General features: G+C 46.9%; 1 protein-coding gene and 1 long non-coding RNA gene across 3 annotated transcripts in view; one reads left to right on the forward strand and one right to left on the reverse strand.

Moving 5' to 3' along the window:
* Positions 1 to 15,555, reverse strand: part of LOC119457856 (transmembrane protein 135) — a 51,530-nt gene extending 35,975 nt beyond the window's left edge. Inside the window, exons 1-3 of one of the 2 annotated variants that reach the window (XM_049670496.1) lie at positions 12,687 to 15,555; positions 9,682 to 9,818; positions 806 to 895 (exon numbers count right to left, since the gene is read on the reverse strand). In XM_049670496.1, coding sequence (XP_049526453.1) covers positions 806 to 895; positions 9,682 to 9,818; positions 12,687 to 12,842 — 383 coding nt within the window. In that variant the 5' untranslated portion in view covers positions 12,843 to 15,555. The remainder of the gene's footprint in view (positions 1 to 805; positions 896 to 9,681; positions 9,819 to 12,686) is intronic. The other variant, XM_037719609.2, reaches the window with a different exon arrangement.
* Positions 1 to 21,055, forward strand: part of LOC125946667 (uncharacterized) — a 69,456-nt gene that overhangs the window by 38,328 nt on the left and 10,073 nt on the right. The gene's annotated exons all lie outside the window — the stretch shown is intronic.

Genomic DNA, 21,055 nt, shown 5'->3' on the forward strand with positions numbered 1-21,055 from the left:
TTGCTCAATACGTGCTACATAAATGTGTTTTTCCGAGTGTGAAAGAAGCCCGCGAATACACGCAGAATTGCCGCACGACTGGCCGCTCGAGGCACTCTGCGTGTATTCGCAGGCTTCTTTCATGTTCGGAAAAACACTTTTATGTAGCACGTATTGAGCAACAGAAAGCTGTATCGGGAGTTTTTCATGTTGCTCTACAACTTTCTCATTGACACTTTAACAATTAGGACAGTACTTCTCGAGTTAGCTAATTAATTACTATTAGCTAATGACATCTCAGCAACGAAAAAATTATTGGCGGCTACTCCACTGTACTGGAAACAATACGCACTAGGTTTGCTTCGCGTAACGCCTTTCCTCTTTTTTTAAATCGTGCTGCGTGATAGCTGGGACACCCTGTATATATATATATATATATATATATATATATATATATATATATATATATATATAAAGACGAGCGCGCACATCATCCAGCTGACGACGAAAAAATGTTACGCTCCAAAATTCTGGAGCAGCAATCTTTTTATAACACTCCTTGCACGTCGCGTCTTAGGACTGCACACGTGTTAATGCTGAACAAAAAGTACAGCTTTCTCTGCAATTCCCGCTATATGGTGGCTGAAGGGACACGTTCGTTACTGAAATTTGCAGCGCCGTCCCTTGTCGTACAAGGCGAAAGTTTAACCGCTTCCAAACAGTATCAACCCAATGTTCGTTTTGCCGGTATTTTTTTTTTCTCCCAAAAATGTGTTTAGGACTGTCGATAAACGCTGAGCCGCCGAGAGTATAGACCAATACTTACCGTCTCGGTTCCTCGAGTTTGAAGCCCAGATAGACCGCCGCCAGGCACGAGAACAGGACCTGGCCCGGCGAGAAGTGGCCCAGGTACGCGCTGCGTGTGGGTCACGTGATGCATCATTACGAACCTTATACACTCGCGCTACAGCGTACTCTGTACTCGCGCCGCGGAGAGATTATACAGGGTGTGTCAGTGGCGCGCGCTCTCTTTGAAAGAAAGTTCATTAAAGAGCCACAGAGTTTCCTATATATATATATATATATATATATATATATAAAATCGCTTGACCTGGCCCTCGGTCGCGCAAGGCTTGAAACAGCGAAGCTGGGCGATCGTAGCCCAGCATTTTCAGTAAGTGCGCGCGTACTTTTCATCTTATTACTCATGATGATGGTAATGTCTTTTCGCGCGTCTCGGACTTATACGGCCGTCACTGCGCGTTCCTTAGCGCAGCTTGCAACACCGACACCGCGTTCCAATGCCGACACCGCGTTTCACCGCGTTGCCGAATCAGACGCCGAATGGTAAAGTCGTACTTTACCATTTTTCAGACGGATTTCACTGTGAGAAATTCAATTTTTGTTCACCAAAACCTTGCACCACGTGGAGGGCCCGCGCGGTCGATGTGGTTGGATGATTTTCTCGGCCACCCGCGATCACACGCCGGTTGCCGACGCCGGATTTTCTGCGACACGGGGCCCTAAACGCTATCGCGTTAAAATCGCATTGGCGAGAATATGGCTCCCCGTGCACGTGCGCTAAGAAGAAAACGATCAAGCCTTCAGGTTTTGTGAACAATACATCTGCTCCCGCTCGACATTTTTAGTGTATACCACTGTTGAGCGGGTACATTAATAAAAATATATTGAAAGGCACAGACTAATATTTGGATTTGTCTAGTTTTTGCAGATGCTTTTGTCAGCTCAACAATGTTAGTGAGCTACCAGTTAAAGAGTTAAATATATATACGGGAAGTTTCGCTCACGGTACGCCGACGCCGAGCGCCGACACCGGATTTTCGGCGACACGGGGCCCATAACGCGATCTCGTTAATGAAGTTGCTTATTTACCTGACGTTGCTTGTGCCCCTTAAAAAAAAAAAGCTGGTTTCTCCGTACAGATCGGTGTTTTAAATCGCTGGTTTCAGGATGACACCTGAGCGTCTAGGGCAGATTTTGTGGTTGCTCCTGATATGAGTGCGTAGCCAAAGTTAACATTTTAGCTTGCGACAAGTAGCCTTTGATTTTCCAAATAGCCTAGCATCTGCAATAGCAGCCAGCTATTTGTCATTAATCTGTGAGTGGACTCCAGTTGGCGCGGGTCTCTATCTTTCAAAGGTGAAGGGCACCTGTACTGCGGTTTTTGTGGGTGGAGCTTGTTTGAAATTCCTTCAGACATCATGTGCAATGCTGTGGAGGCTAGAAATACTTTTCGTTCATTTCATTTATTTGTTTCTTTCTGTACAGGTGTAGAAACAGGAGCAAAAGCAAGAGGCTTAGTCGCCTGACAAAGCCTTTTTTGCTCCAGTTACAATGCGGAACGCAGGCCAGCACGTACACTTTGAGAAAAAGAAACATCAACACATATATGAACACATTTTAACACAGCAGAAAAAAAATGCTTAAAAAGAATAAATATTTTGTTGAAAGTTTCTACTTGTTCCATAAGCATGAAAATGATGAAATGTGCACAATAAGGCGACCTGATTTACAGGCACACATAGTTTTGCATCAGTTATAGTTAGTCATTTTACAAGTTGTAGTTGCTCATCACACAGTGATTCAACGGAAAAACAATATACATGAAGCACGCAGGATATAAGGAAGATATATGTAAGTATAGTGTCACGTAATGATTTCGTGTTAGACATTTCAAAAGAAAACATAAGTGCATTTAAAAAAGATTCAAGAAAATTCAATGTTATTTTCTGTCGAAGCCATTTTGAACTCTTTTTTTTAAGAGGTTGTGCTGTCTATGTCTAAGAAGCAGTCGATGCTATTTTGAAAGTAGACACCTGATATGTAGTGTGTTGACTTCCAAAAATAATTCTAATCCTTGGTGTCTGTCTAACGTGGGTGCGGAAATGATAAGGAGAACCCTGAAAATCTTGGAAGCAAGGAAGCCTATTGCTTTTTATATACTGAAACAATTTAAAATAGTATACCTGATTGGCTTTTAACATATGATGCTTTAGAAAAAGTGGTCTTGTCGGCAGCTCACGTAAGCCTCGGGGCCATAATCGTTTTCAAAAATTTTCAGCTCCCTTTTTTTGCAAGGTAACGAGTTTAGTATAATTGGCCAATGTCGCTGTTCCTCACACAAGCGCACAATAAGAAAGTCGAGAGTAGAAGAGAGTATAGTAGAACCTGTTTTTTCGCCACAGCGGTATTAATTAATTAATTTAATTTGTACATACATCCAATGCTTCTACTTAATTCGGCCGTTAACTTTGTTACGCGTTCGTTCCAAGATAAGTCTTCCTGAAACCGTACTCCCAGGAATTTTTTAGTCGTGACCTGTTCTAATATATGCATTTGGTAGGAAATGCTCACGCTGAAATTTCGTGTCTTGTTCACAGGAGCAAATAGCATGTATATTTTGTCTTATTGGCATTCAGGCATAACTTGTTGAGTTTTACTCTCTTTGCAGTGGCTGCCTTCGCACTTCGAAATATAGGTCGATGTTTTTGACCACAATTGTTCGGAACTGTTCTTTATTTAGGCTCAGTGTTGAATGAAAAAAAAATTAATCAAGAAACAAACAAATTGTGATACGCGGCTGCTAATGCATTATTTCAGATCAATTAATTAGATTTTCGATGATTTTCGGTTCGAGCTTTTTTACAGCGAAGCTCTCGATGGCTAGGATTGGATTTTTCCGCCTATGGCTAGGCGGAAAAAGTCTCCCCTAAAAAGGAGAGTCAAACAGCCAACAACACAAGCAAACGCATATCGCTGCTCGCGTCGGAGCTCGGTTTAACGGCCATCTGTGTCTAAAAGTATGTGTCTCCGTGAATGTATGACGTGGTGCGTGACGTGGTGTGTTCCTGATAAGGCCGACCCAGGGGAAAGGGTTGGGGCCCCTCGGCGCAACCATGCGAACGCGCTAGTGTCGCTGCTCCGTGCATTGTCGTCGTCGTCGTCGTCTTCCACAGCTGGCTCCATACGTTGCCGCTCATCATTCCAGCATAAAATATCCCTTCTCTTCTGTCGTCGTAATGGGGAGGCCGCGTTTACGGGGGTATGAACTTAAGGGGGGCGGTGCCCGTCTTACGCGACGGACAGATTTAATAACAGAGGTGATACGCGAATGTGTGCGCGTATACTTATCGTCACGATGACCACCGATCGGGACAATGAATGTGTTCGTACCTTTGCGCAGAACTCTGTGTCACCTCTGTGTAGTGCACTAAACAGCTTCGCTGGTCATCCACCTTCACGCGGTGCAATGGCTCATTGTGGTGGTGACAACATTTATTAACAGAAAATAATTTCTGTGACTGGGCCTTAGGGTAGCTCCACTCTGCAAGAGACCCTTTCGGCCCAGGCAGCGATAGCTAGCTGCTTCTCCAGTTCGGGACTCTGACGAACTCTTCCCAGGTCAGTTTTGAGGGAGCTGGCAGGAGTAATTTGGGGGGAGGGGGCGGAAACTTTCGCCTCCGCACAGGATGTGATCTTGGGTAGCCAATTCACCTGAACTACAATTTTGGCAATTGGATCGAATTCTCCGGTCGTAAAAATAGCTAGTCCATGTGGGCTGGTGAAGGAGTCTGTTTGCATACGGTGAAGGATCATGGCCTGCGCCCTCGTGAGATTGTCATCCGGCAGTAGATAGACACGCCTGGCGTCTTTATATAGATTTTTCAAGTCATTGTATGAGGTCACCGCCTCATCAGAGAATTTTTTTAATGAAGCGAAAGCTTCATTACGCTACCTCGGGCAGCCGTCGGTGACTCGACACTTTTCATCTTGAGAGCTACAGGTCAAACCACACGAGAGCATTAAGGCGCGTTTATAGACCGACGTTATCGGCACGCGGGCGAGCGTCATCAGACGCCGCGGGCTCATCGGAGCGCATTGGCCGCGCGTCCGGTTACTATGGCGGCGCCCGTACGTCGAACCATTGGTCGAACTATAGCCGCTGTTGTTCTCGCCAACGTGACATAAAGTGTGCGTGACATATAGTCCGACGTTCACGCTGCGTCGGACTATATTTAGGCCTTTACGGAGCCCTGAAAGGAGACATTGCCGCCGTTGCTCGAGTAGAGTTGGGCCCGGCTGCGAGTTGCAACCAAGTCTCACTACTTTACTGATCACCGCAGTGTCTTCATAGGCATAAAAAATTATGAATAAACACTGTATTCATTGCAAACATGTCTGTATATCAATGCGAAACCACACCTCGGCCACAGCTCGACAATGGGTCTAGCCAGGGCAGTGAAGCTTTCGCTATCAACTAGGGTTAACCAAAGCTAAACCACACCAAGTTTTTTGAAGCCCGCCGCGGCAGCCTCACGTGCATGCTCGCGGGAGCAAATGCCGTTGGTGCGCAGCGAAGTGTCACCCTTGCGCTGATCACGAGCAACTACATCGATTATCAACTAAATCTCAGTCAGCCGATTGCTAATAAGAAACAAGCTTTGTGGTAACCGCATATGTTAAGTTTAAGGTGTCAGGCTCTCACCAGTATTGTTTATCGCTATTGCCTCCTGTGTGCGACAGTTGCGAGATTGAGGAAACATTTTACGCAATCTCTGCTCCGCTAATTGGAACAACGACGGAGGCTATGCGAGATAGTCTATTTCGTGGTGTGACTTCCGGGTGCTACGTTTTCCAGACAACCCTAAACTACCGCTAGTTCGCATGGTGTCGTTGACCATGCTACGATTTTAGTCAGACCTGCCTATTATAGCCTACCATACTTAACGCGAAAGCATTATATGTCTCATTACGCGAAAAACACATCAAAAGATGCTCGGCTTGACGCGAAATTTCTGAGGGAGGTGCCTGTAAACAAATGAAATCAATGGCTTTGCAAATGAAATTTAGTAAATTTTCCCCGACGCCACGGCGACCCACAGTTCTGGTTGACTAAAGGTGTGCCTAGTGCGTGCGTCATTGGGCACGTGACGGCGCAGCCAATGGGGGATGAGGTGGCGCCGCTGAGCGTAAGGCTTTCTTCGCGCATTGCTTTGTTCGCGCAGTGCATGACGGGACGAAACTAAGCTCGTCCCACCGTTGCGTATAGCCTGGCGACGTTATCGGAAATTGCTTTCCGGAATTCGAAGGCGACGTTCATTAGCGCACAAAAGCATCTGCCATGTCAGTGCCGAGCTCTACTAGAGATCTCGTATATATATATATATATATATATATATATATATATATATATTGATACATGCATATTGCGTGTTTCTTATGGACGATGCGCGCGGGCGCCCAGACGAAGAAGACGAATTGCGTTTGGCTCTCGAGCTGTCGGCTGAACTGGCCAGCGCTGCAGCTATCCTGTGTAAATATATTTTGTAAATAGTCTCCAGTACTCAATCCTTCGTTCGCGTAACATTTTGGTGGAGGTGCTGGGTATCGATCCCAGTACCTCTCGCGGCTCCCGCTGACGAGACCTCGTCTGCTCCTACTACTCCGACTCCAACCACAACGTACGTCACGGTTGCCACTCCCCGCGATCCTGGCATATTCTCCGGTCAAGATTCTGCCAGCGGCGGAAAACACCATCGACGCTCCCTGCCGGGTGCCTTCAACCGCTCGACATTCCTTTGGAGCCGTTCTTTCGCGTTGGCTTGGACTTACTTGGCCCTTTCCCTCTATCAACGTCTGGCAACAAGTGGGTCGCTGTGGCGACAGATTACGCCACGCGCTACGCCATCACCAGAGCGCTTCCAACAAGCTGTGCCACAGATGTCGCCGATTTTCTTTTACGCGACGTGATTCTGCAGCATGGAGCTCCACACCAACTGCTCACTGCCATTGGTCGGACATTCCTTTCAAAAGTCATCGCCGACATACTGCAGTCCTGCTCAACCAGGCACAAGCTGACTACGTCTTACCATCCACAGACCAATGGTCTCACGGAGCGTCTCAATCGAACCCTGACAGACATGCTTGCAAAGTATGTCTCGTCTGACCATACTGATTGGGACCTCGTCCTACCGTATGCCACATTTGCATATAACTCTTCGCGCCACGACACTGCCGGCTATTCCCCGTTCTTTCTGTTGTTTGGCCGAGAACCCACATTGCCACTGGACACATCCCTTCCAACCGCCGCAGCAGAGACCAGCGAATATGCACTTGACGCCATCACCAGGGCTGCCCAAGCTCGCGAAATTGCCCGCGCTCGCCTCCTGACCTCCCAAGCGAACCAGCGGCGTTTGTACGATCGACATCACAGAGACGTTCACTTTTCGCCTGGATCTCTGGTACTCCTGTGGTCACCGACTCGTCACGTTGGCCTGTCTGAAAAACTCCTGTCTCGGTACACAGGCCCATATCGAGTGCTGCGTGCCGTGACTCCAGTTACGTATGAAATCGCCCCAGTCAGTACCAGTGCCCCATCTGCCCCGACTTCCACTGACGTTGTGCATGTCGCACGCCTAAAACCATATTACCCTCCTGTACCCTCTGACATTTAGATGCACCGGGACGGTGCTTCTGCCGCCGGGGATAATGATACATGCATATTGCGTGTTTCTTATGGACGATGCGCGCGGGCGCCCAGACGAAGAAGACGAATTGCGTTTGGCTCTCGAGCTGTCGGCTGAACTGGCCAGCGCTGCAGCTATCCTGTGTAAATATATTTTGTAAATAGTCTCCAGTACTCAATCCTTCGTTCGCGTAACAATATATATATATATATATATATATATATATATGATCTGATATCTAATACCTATCTCCTAGAGACAGCTACCACGTCACGTCACGGAAGCAGTATCTCACCGTGCTAGTACAGAAAAGAAAATGGCGGCCACGATGACGTCATTGCACCGTTTTGCTTTTCTGACAGGGACTCGTTTTTTGCCGGATTATCACTATTACGATTTGTCAGTCGGCGCAAGAGGCGACTTTAGTTTTGTCGTGCTGTCACGTTTTTCTTCTTTTTTTTGTTTATAATACGCAACTTCTCGGCATTCTAGTGCTCCATGATGGCTGCCGTGATGACGTCAGGGCAAACTGTCTATCTATAGACGGTTTTATATTCGATTCATGAGCGCCGCCATCTTGGGCTGTTACACAAGCAATTTTTAAGTTTTATGAGAAGTCACGTAACATGGTCATGAAACGTTGGACGCGTTTATACAACTCATGTTCACGCTTGCAAATCGGTTGTAGTAATGTGCATTTCGTTGTTAGAGAAAGGAAACAGCAGCGTTAACAGCCCAAGATGGCGACACCTAGCTAAACGCTTCCGTAATATAGTCGTTGGTGGTATAGAGCTGTCGCTGCTAAACCGTAAGACGTGCTGCACTATAGCGGTCTTGTATCGTGCTCCATCTTAACAAGAAGGCCTTCTTTTGTCGATTACTTCCAATCCACGCATTATAATCTCGTGAACTGGCAACATTGCAACTCGGTCAGGGCCACCCGCGAGCGTTATGTGCGTATAGACTAAATTGCAGAGCAGTTCACTTGTAACGGTATTCGCAAAATCGCGATGTCCGATCGCTTGCATGTAGACGCCCTGTTATCGCGAGATCTGGACAGACCTCATTTATAGAGAACGCAACACGATACTATTTGCCCGTTCGTGTAGAGGCGGAAACGTTTTTTTTTTTTCTGAACTATTTTTTTTTTTTGCTATCTTGGCAGGTTGCCGCAGCAAAGACGCGCGCCTTTGAAAGACTGCTCAGTCTTCCGACTATATAGCACGCGCTTGCGCGTGCGTAGAATAAAACGTATTATGTAAATTAAACAGCGGTGACGTGTAGTTTTCGTTCGAGGTGCGTAGATATGGATTGGTACGTGTTGTAAGGATTTGACCGAGCCCAGGCCAAGGGCCTAGTCGTCAGGGTCTCCGGAGATTTCTGGGCCTCCTTACGGGGAAATCAGACGAAACGTTAAAGTATAGAAAACAGCTGAGCTTCGATCAATGGAACGTGCTTCTCACAGAGAAATCAGAGTTACTACCGCGCTAAAGCTTTCTCTTAAGCTTAGCAGGATCGTGTTTCGGCGAAGGGAGACCACGTGGTTAGAACCCTGGACTGACGCGCTCCTTCTGCTATGGAACAGGTGTCTTTCTTTTGAACTAAAGTAAAGCGAAATGGGAAGGTAGGCCACTTTCGTGCCGGCTATTCCAACGTCACAAATACTGCGCGAACTACAACACAATAAATTCACGCGAACGCACGAGTAGTGTTATTACGGTGCAGTTATTCGGTGCACTATCGGTGCACTTCGGTGCAATTCAGAGCACGTTGGTAGGATCCCACACAATTGTTCTCAAATGTAAGTGACATTCGAACTTGCACATAAATTTAAGTGGTAGGAATAACAAGGAACCAGCCTTCAAACATCCAAACTTGCACGTAAGCCTAATCTGCGGAATACATAACACGCTGGCGCCTCAAACACGTACACTACGGAATGGTCACACAGAATGTGTGACAATTGTCACACAGAACGAAATTGTCCGTGGGATCGCTGTTGAAGGCTCGTTCAGAGAGTGTACTTTCTTACAAGAAATCATACACGACATTCCACTGTATTTCAACAGAAAGTATACAGGGGCAATAGAAGTTCTATAGAAGCGCAACACAATTTCTGTAACCATTTTTGTAGGTGTAGACACCAGACAGTTATAGGTGCACCCATGCTTTCTTCGGCTTCATTGCCGGTTGGCTTCACGTGTGCGTTTCTCACCTTGAGATGCAGGCGAACGCGCAGAGGAAGAAGAAGCAGTAGGCGATGCTGAGTGAGGAACGCAGGCTGTTTCCGATCACGTAGCTCAGTATCAGCTTCTCCAGGGGCTCGCCCTTGGACCGAGTCAGGGCGCTCATCTGTACACACACACACACGCAATCCAGATGATATGAGATAACCGCGCAGTTACGCGAGGGCCACACGATCTTCAGGCTGATGGCCTGGATAGATAAACCATTACACTGCGGCGAAAATAGGTCGATCGAGAGAGGTTCACGGTTGTTGGCAATGAACCGGGCTCTCGCCTTGAAGCGGGCGACGCGGAGATCTGAGAGATAGCGATGGAGATGCGGTTGGGCGAGCTTGGGCATATCGGTCGATAAAGCCTGTATCGAGCGTTGGTGAAGGTAAAAAAAAAAGAAAAGAAAAGAAAAGCACGCGTGCGTTTGTGTACACCGGAGAAATGAGGGAAAGCTGTAGCGCGGAAAAACTATGGCGGCACTTTGCTTAAGTAGGTCAGCGCCACGCATGCCCGAGGTTAATGGCGTTATTGTGCTTGTGATCATAAGTTTATTTCCGGTGCTGCTATTATATTCAGTAGTCAGGCCTTCGCTTTTAATGGAACTATAATCCTTACAGAAGTTTAGTTGAAAGTCGATACCTTTTCAACAGAAAAAGTATTGAAAGCATGGCAAGTCACCAGGAAATCACAAGAAAGTCAACATAAATGTTGAAATGGAATGCACATTGATGACGCCATGCCTATCTGATATAACTTTGAAGGTACTCGCTGAGTGAAAGATTAGACGATAATAAGAACAATATGTAGCTCAAGGCAGCTCCGATTTCCATAATTCAAGTACACGGGAAACACTGAAATGATGTCGTTTCGGAACCGCTGAACCTATCTGAATGATAGGTGCTGCATTTGAGAGAGAACGCAGAGTTCTACCGACAGTTGGAAACACTGATTTTGATTTGTGGCCCCCTCATAGCTTTTGCGAAAAAAAAATGTCAAAATCGGCAAGTTTAAATTTAAAAAAAAGTTTCAGAAAAGAGAATGGTAACAAATCCGTAACTCTGCATCAGAAAGAACTACATTGTGATTCTGAAAACAGCGTATGTTAAAGCATACCTCAAGTGGACAAATGTGTTGCATCAGTTTGCAGCTTCTGTAGAATCGTTACAGTGCTTATGTGTGTGTCGCCAAAATCCTGTTCACAAATCAGCATTATGTATTTGAGGGCAGTGTATATTGCTTCAGCTTCGTCCACCTTCGGTTTCTCAATCGGGGAAACTTACAGAAATATAATTTTTTTTTCATTCGTGAAAGATGGTGGTATAAGCTTGATGCTTTAAGCTTCTTTTCTTTAGCATTGCCATTTGTTGGGCCTGTTGGTAAACTAACTTGGAAAGCATATTTTTGCACCAGCGAACAAGGACAGAAGGGAGACGCATTGTGGTGCTGTCTCTCTTCTGCCTTTATCTGCTGACGCTAAATATGCTTCCCATGTATTTTTTTTAATTTAGCTATTTTATCAATTTTTGTAATACAATTGATTGCCTAAATGAGACATGTTTTTTCCAACCCTTAATTTCTCATTCGTCTTTCTTTCTTTTTGAAATACAGCGCATATCATTAAATTAGATGCAGTGACTGGCGAGCGAAGTGATTTCTCAGTTCCCAGGTAGATACCAGTTCGTGTCGTCCCGAACTGCTACAAAGGGAGGGTTTCGGGAAACGTAAACATGCGAAGCCGATGAATTATGTAGCACGTTTCGTAGTGCCAAGTTCTGCACTATATACGAAACGGAGAAAAGTCCGAAGTAACGCCAGTCGCCGATTTAAGGTGACGTCATTGCGCAAGTTACCATGAAAAGATACGCATCAGAGAGAATAGAGAGAGTTACAAAAGAACAATAGCGTGATTGCATCATGAAGAGTTTTTTTTTAAAGAATTGCACAATAAGCGCTGACGGAAGTCAGCACCGGCGTACTACTCCATTCAGGTATAGAATCCGAAAATGTCATTAGCGATAAAGAAGAGAACAAAAAAAAAAGGCAAAGTCGGAAACAAATTTTGCACGTATACATATAGTTCAGTGAGCATGGCAACAAATTCGTGAAAACATATCGTAGGAGGTTCAGGTTGAAGATGGGCCAGTTGAATATCTTCGAAGTAACAATTTTGACTTGCTCTTACCTAAAAACTTGACTGCTCAAACCCAATGTTTGCGCTATGAGAGCATACGCGGGCGGCCACGCGAAAAGTGAGCAGCTTGCCGTGAACTTGGTGCTAGAGCATGCATTCCAGATTTACCTGCTAAAGCCGCGGTCATGACAACTCTTTCGTGTAAAGAGAATCGGAGCCGCCACGTCCGCTTCGACTGGGGCTGATGGTGTCATCGCATACCTGAATGAACCACGCACAAGACTGCAGCCGCAACGTGCAACTTTGATCACGTTGGCAGTGTACTCAAAACGCTTGGAAACGAGGGCGATCTTCCAAGCCTCCGAGTCCGTGCCAGTTACCATGGAGACCTCTGTCCCAGATCTCTCTCTTCTATCAACTATAGAAGCGTGTCGTCCAAGTCTATGCCAAGACTACGACCACTTGGATGACAAGGTTCGCGGACCAATCACGACGCGGCTTCCTGATCAGACCCGAGCCAAATATCTCTCTCCGGGTATTAAGTCTGCCTGCACCCAGCACACGTAGAGAGACATAGACGAGCGAACCACCAGTTTACCATAGAGAGGTTGTCCTGCAGGCCTCTCTCTTGAGTCAACAAGAGAGAGAAACGGGCTGTTTTAAGTTGCTGTCAAAATTTCCTGTCAGCCGAGTAAGTGACTGGACCAATAGAGACGCGGCTTCGTGATCGAACTCCAGCCAAACCTCTCTCGATCTCTCTAAACGCAAGTACGCAAATAGCCAGCGTACATGTACTATGAATAGAAGAGCGAAGCGTTTGTGAAGGATAGAGGTAGCAGTATAGGGGCATACCGAGTATAAGATTAGGTGCAGCGGGAACGTCGACGCCATCACATCCTTGAAGAGGTCGATCCACGCCCGGTGGCACATGGGCGTCCAAGTGTGCGCCGTCTCGTAGCAGTTGAACGGCAGCTGCACGTCCCACAGGTTGCTCCAGACTTGACCCATGGTGGCGGCACCCGCGTCCGGGCGAGATGGACACGATGCAACTGGTCTTATCTATGGCGTTTACCAGGATTCGCTTTGGTTCTTGTCGATGGCCTGTGGACAAGCCTTTGCGTGCACGTTGACAAGGGCTAGAGACGGTGGTGGTGACTGTTGCACCCGGCCCTCGATGTACGGATAGATAAGTATTTTTTAAGTATAGACTTGTCGGAAGACTGTTTCCTATCCTCGACCAGATGGCCGGGTTCGTTTATCCACAGCAATGGGGGAATTGGTTGTGCGCGCAAAGATGGCAGAGAGCGAGACGGCGTGACGACTACTTCACCTGACGTCGAACGTCGATGCACGGGCCAACCAGTGTTTTCAAAGCTCGACTTTTCAGAGGACTGCTTCGATCCTCCACCAAATGACTAGTTTCCTCGTCAACAGCAACAGCGCAACCGTTTCGCACGCTCACAGACGCAGAGATAAGACAGTGTCACGACTACTTCACCCTGTCTTTGACGTACGGATACAAGTCATCTCATAAATGGACTTGCCAGGATCGAGGCTGCCTTCGCTTAGTCGACCAGCAGACCGGGTTCACTTGTCAACAGCAAGATAATAACAGTGTGCACGCAGGTATGGACTAGAGACAACGTGACCACAGTCTTGACGTCGATGTGCGCACGGACGGGTCTTCTCGGAGCCTGGACTTCCAGGACGACCGCTTGGCTCGCCGGCAACGTCGACGATGCGTCCACCACTGGACGACAGAGCTCGCTTAATGGCACGGCGACTCTGGACAGCCGGGCAGCGCTGGCCGGTCCGGTTGGCCTTACACAGACAATGGTCACGCCACACAACAAACACGCGCGCGCGCTGAATGAAATGGTCGCGACGCGCTTACGGAACCAGGCGCGAAGACAATGGTCCGGGAGCCGCGTCGTCGGTTAGGCGTCGTCCTTGGAAAGGCGTGGAGACGCCGGAGGGCCAAGATGATCCGTCGTGCGGGTGCTAAGTAAGTATACGGTGTCTTGCCTCGGGAGGACATGCAGGGCGGCCGCGTCAGGAAGAGTGCTGCTGGACTTCGGGAACGCCCCGACGTTTTAAGTCGTGTGTCGGACGAGAACGAAGAGAACGTTGCGTTCGCGAGTAGTTATTCTTCCGCGATACATTCGCGCGCCGCGGCCACTGACAAGATCCACGAGTGTGCGTCGGAAGAAGCGGCTCGCGCGCGAGGACGCCGTTCTAAGTACGTCGAAGTGACTGCGACCTGGCTTTGCTCAACCATGCGGTGGGTGGGACGATATCGGGCATATACTGTGCGTGCGTAACCGTATGCATTTTTTCCCTGCACTTCGCTATCCCCCCTCTTTTTTTTCGTTGCCAGGGACGTCGACTTGGAAGGCGCGCGGTGTGGGGGGCGGGGAAAAGGTTCACTGCTGAAGGAAGGCCGTCCACCACCACCTCGGCCATCGGAGTGTCGCGCGCTCACACACATCTCATCGCCCTTGACCAACTGCCGCACACACACACGCACGCACTCACACCGTTGTGGGAAAACACTGAAGAAAAAAAAAAGACATAAGGGAAATGAAACGTTAAGCGACGTAGACTCACCGCGAGCGCCCGCGTGCGTGCACGTCTGCGTGGGTGAGAGCGACGATTTCTTCCTTGTTCCGTGGAAATTATGTTACATACTACTGTCTCCTTTCCCCCCTTTCTCCTTTCCAGCGCCATCCGAAGACTGAGAGTCGTCGTTACGTGTAGACGGCGCCGCCGGTGGCGGCGGATTAAGCTTCACGCGCCCGCAGATTCTGCGCTTTATTTCTTCCTTGTGTGTGTGCGTTTTTTTTTTAATTCTCTCTTTTGTTTCTGTATAACGGCGGGCGCGGTTCGTTTCCGACGCTCTCTTCCTCCTGAGATTCGTCCCGTATGGCCGCGGGGCGCTGGTTCGCGGAAGACGAGAGGGCGACGTTGTTGTTGTGGGTGTGCCAGTTGTCGTTCAGATTGCCGCAGGAGCGTCCACTGCGTAAGAAAACAAGACGAAAAAAAAAAAATTAGCACGCTCAACTGTGTAGTTGACGTCTGCTTAATTTGAAGCATTCTTGCTATGAAAAAAAAAAACCAATATCGCGATTCATTCGTTATGCACGATTCATTCATCGTGATTCATCATAGTCACGGCACATCTCACTCTCATTGTCATAATTGTTATATAAGTAGCACGCTTTACAGCTACTAATTTGTAAGCCCTTTTACGACCGTGTTTCATGTAGCTATCGCGATTTATCTTTAATCTCACTGAGAATTCATTGACACCGTGTCGCCATCTGCATGACGCTTTTTGGTGGCCATTTAGCCACTAAACACCGCACATCATCATCATCCTAATTCCCCATACATGCTTTGTAGAGAACGGTTGTATGAATAACTTAAATGTTGTTTAGCGAACGGTTATGTAGTGATTATATGCTGTAGTGCTTACATCTATAATAAGTGACACGGAATGTTTGAAATGGCTGCGAGGTGGGTGCACAGAGAAGTACTACGCATATCAAAATATATTTTAAGCTTTCGATACGCGTACTGTCACAGTGTCACAAAACCAATTCCGGAGCATGGGTCGAGAATGGCCGCCATACCTAGTAGCCCATACCCACCTTTCTCTAATTAAGTTGTCTGCCAGGCCAGACAGCACCGACCACACACTTGGTGACACAAGTTGTCTATACACCGGGTGTTCTAATAATTATGTTATACTATTAATGTTCAATCAGTGTTTTCTTGTGAACGTTAACCGAATTTTTTTTTGTTTGCCAGTGGCCCGTAGCAGAAATCTACGTGGATGAGCTGGGTTACACGAAGAGGCCGACATTGCTTACACTGGAAATATATACGCATAATTCACTATATTAACAAACTTTCACTAACCGACCTTTTTAATTGTTTACTTTAGCGTACTTATTGCATTACACGAATTGAAACCAGTGATTTCACAATGCACATCCACCGGGAACGAATTGTGAAACAATCACCAGTTTTGAGATAGTTGCAGTAAAACTTGGGGTAAAAATGCTCGGCTGTTCCACTTACTCTTTTTAACTATAGGTCCCTTTATGCACTGAAGCTCAAAAGTTATTGGAACACCAATGCATTTCGTTCCAAATTTGGGGAATGCATTTCTCAAAACTCATGTCATCCACAGAATTCGTGCGAAGTGGATATGAATTTCGGAGTCGCCGGCTTCAATTCGTGAATTGCAACAAATTGCGTAAAGTAATTAGATTAAAAGTTAATTAGGAAAGATTTGTTAGTAAAATATTCACGTTCATATCTTGCGCAAATATTGTCTGCCTCGGAGAGTAATCTGGCTCAAGAAACTACAGAATTGTGCTACACGTGTCATGGGGTGATGTTTTTTTTTTCTTTTTTTAAATTCCGGTAATGACTAAAATAAAACACCTCGTAAAAACGAGAGACTAGCTGGTGGCGACGCCACTCGGAAGTGAAGTTCTAGCACGAGCTAGTCGTGCGGAATGGAGGGAATTTGCAGGAGCGCAGTGTGTTTTAGCATTTAGCGTTAGCATCTCGCCGTTGCCGATACCAGTTGCCACAAACTGCGCATGCGCGGAGCTTACAGTCACTCAGAAAAAAATTGAGACACTTAAGTATCCTTACGTGATTTGAATGCGAAAGCATTTTGACTTCTCTAATGAATTGGTTACGTCCATGATACGTGACGTCATACATTGTCACGTGTCCCTCACAACCAAAGAGGTACCTTAATCCACCTTTCTCTAATTGTACCAACCTTAACTGACCTTTATTCACTTTACTCCACCTTAAGTCACCTAAAGCCCGTTTCACATGGTGCGATTTTTCAGTGCGTTTTTCGCAGATGCGAAATTCGCAATCCTGTTTCACATGGATCCACGGCAGCTGCGTTTTTCGCATACTCGTTAAGCATTTTGACTGGCGATGACGTATGAGCGAGCCGCCTCCTATTGGTCGTCTGTTTCCAGCGCTACAGTGGCTACCACCGCATCTGCGTTTTTCGCAGAGAAGTTCAGCACGCCGAACATCGAAAAAACGCACGCACGAAGGGTCCGGCGGCCTATTTACCGCAGCTGCGAATTCGCACGTGCGAATTCGAAGACAAAATCGCATCATGTGAAACGGGCTTTACTCTACTTTTAACCCGCCCTAATCAACCTTCATCATAATCATCATCAGCCTATATTTTATGTCCCCTGCAGGACGAATGCCTCTCTCCCTGTGAACTCCAATTACCCCTGTCTTGCGCTAGCTGATTCCAACTTGCGCCTGCAATGTCAGGTGGTGGACAGGCGTCTCAATGTTCCTAACGATTTTCGGGTGAGCGTCTGCACACTTCAGTGATCTTCCGTGAAGGTTCAGCTCCACCTTAATTCACAATAATTACCCATAATTACTTCTAATTAATACCTCTGTCACACGAGCACGCAAAAACTCTTTTACGCAAGCGGTCTTTTAGCAGGCTGAAAGACTTTTGAATGAAGAGGTGTTGCGCAGCAGACACACGGCGCCGACGATCTCCTTTTAGTGTTTCCTTCTGGACACACTACCGAAAGCGTGGCGCTAGCGTTCAAAACAATATAGGCCAAAAAAACTTATGTATCTCGAAATATAAAGTGAAAACTTATTTTTTACACGTTTTTCAAAAATATTTAACATAAGAAACGTTAATATAAAGATTTATTGTAGTAGTTTAAAGAGCGTCATCACATGACATCCCCAGCTCGTTCGACCTGCTTACGAGAGTACAGAAGAAAATGAGCGTTACTGGGTTTACTACACGTTCTGCGAGACATAAAATTATTTTTTTATGATGAGCCTATAAGACAGAAAATTACGCATTCGATTATTTTCTTTAATATATGATAATTGCTGGTGCCCACTGGTTTCGAGGCTACTCCTTTTCGGCCGTAAAGGAGATCGGCGAACTCCTCTTCCAGAAAAGACCGCTTCTGAAAAAGAGATCGCTCCCTGTCGTGTGTCTGCGGGCGAAACTCTTTTTCGGGAGAAGTCTTTTTGCTCAAAAGACTTTCGAGTGCCCGTGTGACAGGGGTATAACATTGTTATACCATTCACTATCTTCTGTATTAATACTCACGTGATACAAGACGCTGAAGACGTCACATTGATTTTGGCACCAATCGTTGCGGACAACAACGCCGGCTTTCCTGCCTCATGGGACATGCAACGCTTTCGCATTAAAAGCCCATCGGCCGTTATTGTGAAAGGTTGCAGTTAAATGTTGTGGGGTTGTACTGTTTAACGGTCCTGTAAATGCACAGTCGTTTATGAGGGACGCCGAATACAAAGGGCTCCCTCCGCATTAATTTCGACCAGCTGGGGTTCTCTAACGTGACGGTACACGAGCCTTTTTTACCACCCACCGCAGTTGGAATGCTGCCGCTGTGGTCCGGGAATCGAACCCTGGACCTTGCGCTCGGCAGCACAACGCCATAGCAAGTAATCCATCGCGGCGGGTAAATCTTTGCAGCGAACCTTCGTAGAGCGCATGCGCGGTCCACTGGTCAGGTGGTGGACAGGCGTCTCAAATGTTCCTAACGATTTTCGGGTGAGCGTCTGCACACTTTAGTGACCTTCCGTGAAGGTTCAGCTCCAGCATCAGCTAAAGAAGTTTGCTTTGGAAATCGTTGAGGACCTTTTAGCGGTCAGTCCTCTGTCGCAGCTTTTTGTCTTTTTTTAATGTGCCCTTTCTGTAACCAATGCACTCTCGGTCCACAGGTCCGGGTGGCCCGCTGAACAGAGACGTGTATTGACTGTCCCCAATGAATTTCCTACATTGCTTATCTTTTTTGTTTTCTTTTTTTTTTCTGACGACCGTTTTCGGCCGGCCGACAACTGTTATACCGGTGTCAAACGTACACTTGTGATCGCGATCGGCGCCAATCCGGATCGGATTTCTTGATCACGATCAACAGTGGTCGCTGATACACGGTCCAACGATCCGGATCGAGTTATTATCGTCTGCTGATCGTCGGCAACTCTCAGAACTGCATAATGCCTTGGCTACAAATTCAGATTTGCAAGATATGGTTAACTTTGGACAATATTTCAGTTTTACAGCTTACTATTGCTGATAAAAAGGTTATTAAACGTTTTTTTTTTATTGATCTGCCCTTTTGTTTTTAGCCTTTCATATCTGCGCTCAAGGGCGCAGATGTCAGCCTCCGATGGCGATCAAGGGGCCTAATCGCGATTCTCGGATCGCGATCGCGCGTATCTGGATCCCGTAAGATCGCGATCGCGAATGACCGTGTAGCAACACTCGATCCGGATCAACCTCAATCCGGATCGGCCCCGATCGCGATCAGAAGAGCACGTGTGACACCGGTATTACAAAGTTATCGCTCGACGCAAGACGCGCCTTCATACATCCGAACTTTATCGAATGTTTTCGCCTGTATTCTGCACAGCGAAAGAACCTTGTCTAATCATGATCACGTGCGTGACGCAATCTCTATTTGTAGCTTCTGTTGCGAACTCCACTCACAGAGAGGGGTTGCTTTCCAGGATTACTTGAACATTACGATACTCAGACGTATCTGCGTTACGTGTGTGCGTGCGTGTGTGACATACTTTTTAACGCGATAGCGTTAAAGGCCACGCGTGTCGCAAAAAAACGGCTGCCTCTTAGTTCAGCTAACCCTGGATATGCAAAGCGAAAGCTTGGTTTAGCCTGGTTAAATCTTGGTTTCACTTGCATGGTTAACCTTTGATTTGCTTAACCAACGTTGTGGTCCCGCTTCCGGTGTTTTGCGAGCCGAACGGCTCGCTCTTCCTCCGTCTCCGACGCTAGCTTCGCGCGCTTGGCATTCCGGACCCTCTGCAGTGAAGCAGTTCGCCGGGCGATATCCGCGGGGTGGTCAGACGCCGCTTGCCGACGACGGATCAAAGCCTCCCGCTCCCGTGCATCGCTCACAGAAGACGGCGTGTTCGAGCGTCAAAGAAGCCCGCGAATACACGCAAAATTGCCGCGTTACTGGCCGCTCGAGGCACTTCGCGTGTATTCGCGGGTTTCTTTTACGCTCGAAAAAACACTTTTATGTAGCACGTATTGAGCAACAGAAAGCTGTATCGGTAGTTTTTCATGTTGCTCTACAATTTTCTCATTGACACCTTTCGTTAATTATAATATTTGAGAAGGTGAATAATTAATTAGGACTAATTATCTAATTAGGCAGAATGAAAACAATAATCTGAGTATCTACAAGCGATGGCAAACAACATCACTTTGGTTCTGACCAGCTACGTACCATTTGCATATTTTTAAAGTTTGGCTCAAGTGAACTGAAACACCCTGTACGTCTTAGTATAGCCGGTTTTAATGTAAACTACCTCAATTTTGCCTACAGGTAATAAACAGCCACAATAAGGAACAGTTAGATTACTAGCAGATCTGCAGCGTAGCACGCAAGTGTTCTAGAAAGAAGTGTCGATGTCTGCACATCTGCGTCCTAACAGTGCACAGAACAACTTGACAGCATCACAGTCTGCAGCGAAAGGGACGTGCTGTGCCGTGCAGTGATAGCGTTGGCAAAATGTGTTGAGCGTTCTAGAAAGAAGTGTCGACGCCTGTACGTCGGCTGAAGCCGAATAGTGCATAGAACAATTCAAAGATGGAGTGATGGGCTGAGGCCATTGGGACATGTGCGGCCCTGAGCCGAGGGCAGTGCTGCCGAATTGTGTTCAGTTTTCTAGAAAGAAGTGTTGACGCCTAGTACACCCAAAGCAGCAAGAGTTGTCACCTTAGCATACGCTAAAGAGGATGAAGGCGATAGCCTGCGCGATCACGAGACATTCATTAAATTACTTGACATTTTCGTTCGAATGCGTTGTTGCTTCCTATTACTTGTTTTCTCCCACCAAAGGTCGCGGGTTCGAGTCCCTTAATTAACTCTCCCTAATTAACAGTGCCATAATTAACTTTGCCATAATTAACATCAATGTCATGGGTTCGAGCGCCTTAATTAACTATATATTAACTGAGCTTCAATTAACTTTGCCTTAAGTAACCCCAAAGGTCGTGGCTTCGACTCCCCCTAATGGTCGTGCGTTCCAGTGCCTTGAATAATACCTGTGTCACACGGGCACATTTGGAAAGCCTTCGAGTCGACGGCCTTCGAAATGCCACAACTCTATCGACTCAAAGGAGTTATCAC

This window comes from Dermacentor silvarum, chromosome 7 (assembly GCF_013339745.2).
Source record: "Dermacentor silvarum isolate Dsil-2018 chromosome 7, BIME_Dsil_1.4, whole genome shotgun sequence".
NCBI classification, from domain to species: Eukaryota; Metazoa; Arthropoda; class Arachnida; order Ixodida; family Ixodidae; genus Dermacentor; species Dermacentor silvarum.